This window comes from Gordionus sp. m RMFG-2023, chromosome 2, assembly GCF_954871325.1.
Source record: "Gordionus sp. m RMFG-2023 chromosome 2, tfGorSpeb1-WG-v2, whole genome shotgun sequence".
In the NCBI taxonomy this organism is placed as follows: domain Eukaryota; kingdom Metazoa; phylum Nematomorpha; class Gordioida; order Chordodea; family Parachordodidae; genus Gordionus; species Gordionus sp. m RMFG-2023.
Genome location: NC_088776.1, coordinates 40,880,746 through 40,884,888, shown reverse-complemented (window position 1 = coordinate 40,884,888; position 4,143 = coordinate 40,880,746). Strand labels below are relative to the sequence as shown.

General features: G+C 26.6%; 1 protein-coding gene across 1 annotated transcript; it reads right to left on the bottom strand.

Moving 5' to 3' along the window:
* Positions 1 to 2,181: 2,181 nt before the first annotated feature.
* Positions 2,182 to 3,075, bottom strand: LOC135924336 (E3 SUMO-protein ligase ZBED1-like). The gene has a single exon (XM_065459394.1). It carries the CDS (start codon positions 3,073 to 3,075, stop codon positions 2,182 to 2,184), a length of 894 nt encoding a protein of 297 aa, XP_065315466.1.
* Positions 3,076 to 4,143: the final 1,068 nt, after the last annotated feature.

The window sequence follows — 4,143 nt, the reverse complement described above, 5'->3', positions numbered from 1 at the left end:
TTCGTCTAGAGGAATAAAAGCTTGGAGCTTTGTGTTCCAGAAATTCTCTTTGCTTTCAAAAATCTGCTTTCAAGATGACTTTCTATATTCATTTATTATTATTGCTCACAAATATATAATTTACCCCATAGATATTATTTATTGCATAGTTAAATAAATCTATTGCTGTCAATATGTGATGTTCATATGGACGTTGCTAGCTTGCTCGAGCTGCTAACCGTTTAGTAACGGCCCCCAAAATGTCGCATGGACTTTTACCTTGTGCAGTTTCAAAAAATGTCACTCAGCCTATCCCAAAATCATTTTCATGATTGTAGAGATTAATGAATTCTTTTATTTTTATATTGGTTACTGCTCCATCAGAAAAATAATAAATTTTAGCCACTCTATTAAATCTTTCCTTCAAATTTTTTTTCCGGGGATATTTTTTCCTATATTGTTAATTTTATCCTATAATTTAATATTTTATAGGATTTAAAAAATGGGGAATTTTTTCCGAGGAAATTTTTTCCGGAAAAATAATTTCTATGGGAATTTTTTCCCATAGAATTATTTTCCAAGGGAATTTTTTTCCGGGTATTTTTTTTCCGGAGCATTATTTACCTGGGAATTATTTTCAGGGGAATTATTTTCAGGGGAATTATTTTCCAGGGGAAATTATTTTTCTGGGGATTTTTTTTCCTGGGAGTAATCTTCCGGGGAATTTTTTTCCAGGGAATTTATTTCCCGGGATTTTTTCCAGGGATTTTTTTTCCGGGGAATTATTTTCCTATATTTATTACTACCGCTGCTGAGAGCATATGATTGCATATTTTAGATATGCAATAATGATCAACTCTATAGTCGTTTACATATCATTAAAAATGGAAGATAATTATTTTGAAATTTAATATCTCATAATAATTTTCTCGATTACTTATCTAGCTTACATCATTTCATCTAAGTGGAAGCTCTAACTACCATATAGTTTTATGATTTGGATTGGTCGTTTATATTCTCTTCAAGAATTGTTAATTTGGTAAGGCCTATAAATTTTTTCTTATTAGTCCATTCTATAAAACATTGTCTAAAATGGTAACAGAGAGTTATATTAGTTTCATGACCTTTTGTCAATGTAAGTTGCCTAGAATTATATAAACCATTATTAATTGAGGCATATGTATGAATAAATTAACCTTTTTAATCACTTGTAATTCTTTAGACGCAGATTTTTTTATATCAACCATCGAAAATATTTTATACTGTAATAAATAGATTTTGTATTAAAAAATGTTATTTGTAAATATGTCTTGTATTGTTTTAATTATTTATATGTTAGTTTATGCAAAATATAATATGACAAATAATTTTAGTCTCATTAAAATAATAAAGTAAACTTAGCAACTCAAGCTGTAAACTTGAGTAAGACTATAAATTGTAGTCGTTTACTATACCCTGCTAAAAACAAGCAAGTACACACATTTATTATTTGTTAAATAGGATTAAATATTATAATATTTAATAAAAGATACTGTTATGAAATTCAGAATAATTGTTTAGAGTAAGAAAATTTTAAAAAAGTATAATAAATTTAGGCCCGCAAATTGGAAGTATGGGGGGCGAAGCCCCTAATAAAATTTTTTTAGTTGAGCCCCTGAGATTGTAAAGGCTAGCGACGCCCCTGCATTAATCTAAAAAAACAAATACCTATTATCAAAAAATAAGGTATATATATCTTTCATATTAAATGCAATTTGATTAAACAAAAATAAAAAGTATCAAAATATATTACAAAAATATTTTAAACAAAAGCAAGGTTACAAGTTAAAATAATCGTAAATTTTTTTCAACATATTAAATAAGGTTATATTCAAATTAGTGATCTACATCGGGCCTAATTTTTTAAGCCCGGCCCGGCCCGAAATTTTTTTTTATTCATCTCAAAGTAAAAATTATTTGTCCGCCCGATAGAAATTGATTTTTTTTAGCTTTTAGTTTATTTTTTATATTTAACATTTTGTATTTTCTTAGTAGACACTAGACAGACAATTTATTTAGTATTTAATTATTTATTTAAAATACTATCAAAAATACCTATAAACCAAACAAATAATAATTATAATGTTAAATTACACAACTATATATTAGATTCATATTTATAATTATCATTTAAAAATATCAAAGCATCAACATTTTCAGGTTTCAGTCTATTTCTTCTAATAGCCTTCCATTTTTTGAAAAAGTTCTCTCTGACGTTGTGGACGTTGCAGGAATAGCTAGAATTTTTCTAGCCAATTTCGTCATCTTTGGTAATCTAATTTCATTTTTGCTCCACCATTTTAATATATCTTTTTCTGGATCTATATTTTCTATATTCTCTTTTATATTCAAATTCTTATAAATTTCAAGCTCATCTGTTTCTTTTTTTTTCAAATTCTTCCTCATTGTCCTCCCATCTTTCATATTCATTGTCTGATATATAAAGATAAATAGAACAATTTTAAATGTACCTTTAGATCTTTTAGGAGATTCCACAATTTGAGAAACGCCTTGTATATCCAAATCTATAATATCAATTGAAGGCTTACAATATTCTTCAGAATTAATTATATTTTTGACTGAATTTTTCACTTCTAATATTTCCATTGATGATAACATTCTTAATTTTCTATATCTGGGGCATAAAAATGTCGCTATTTTATGCAAAATATCGATTTTAAATTTAGATAATAAAAAAATTTTTAAATTGGTTTTTATTTGTTTTATTTCATTGTTTTGAAAAGTTTCATTTAAATCCTCGTGAAGAATATTATTAAAGCATAGCAGTACTTTATATAAAGTAGGATTAATATCTCCTTCTAGTTCTTTAGTAGCTTTATCAAAAGGATGTAAAATATCAATCAAATTTTTTAAAATAGATTTCTCCAAGTTTTCCATTTTATAAATATCTCTCTTGGATGATAAAAAATTGGCGATGTCATCATATTGGTTATAAATAGATTTCAACATATATAATTTCGAATTCCATCTTGTTTCGATATCTTGTTGTAATGTTTTGTCTAAATATTGATTCATGCCGCTTTGTTTAAAATACATGGTTCATTTTTTAGCAGAAATAAGGGTTTGAGATATATTAGGAGCGATAATTTTCAGATTGTTCCTTAAAGGTATTTCAAAGAACTGTATTTAACAGATGTGCGCTGCAATTTATTCTTATTTTTCTAGGGCTTTAATTATATTAGCTCCTTGATCAGATATAAATATTATATTTTTCACTTGATCGGGAATTATTCGAATTGCAGCATAATTTTGTAGCATTTCCTTATGTATGTTCGCGACGGTTTTTCCTCTTCTTTAAACTTACTCGTAAATAAAACATGTTATATAAGGTTTCACCTTCGATATAATGAATTGAAACAGTTAAATAGGAAAACTTTTTAAAGGAATCTGTCCACATATCAGTGGTGGCAGAGCACTTTTTATCAAATAATTGAACATTTATTTTATTAACCAAATTTGTTCAAATTTGATCCGTCATAACTATAGCATTTCTTGATAAAGTAATTGGATGGGGAATAATTTCGCTACAGTCAATATTACCGTAAATGGAGCCAATTTGAATAAAATTTTGAGCCATTTTTATAAAGCCATCTCCAGTTATCGAATCAAAGGCACGCATGTCCTTGGCGCAATAATAGATCATGGTATCACATATTTTCTTTTTAATAGTTAAGGAAGAATTTATATCTATAATTTTCTTTTGAATATATCTAGTTATTTTAGGAATAGAGGAATCGTCATTCTTAACGCACTTGTGACGTCTTAAATGAGAATTTCCAGTTGTACTTTTATATTGTAATATCGTCGGTCTAGAATTGGAGTGCTCCACTTGCGCAAAAGTTTAAAATGAGAAAATCAACATTAAAGTTTAAAATCAAATATAGGAAAAACTTATTGCTCAATTTAATTCAAAATTTCAGAGATAATTTATCATATTGTTAATTAATTATAGCCTAAAAAATTTTTAATCAAAAAATTTAAATATAAAATTTATTTGATAAAATCAAAATGCAAGTGAAGCAAATATAACACTTTATGATTTTTTTAAAATGTTATAAATGCTCCATTTCCATTTTTTTAAATTTAATAAATAAATTAACACAA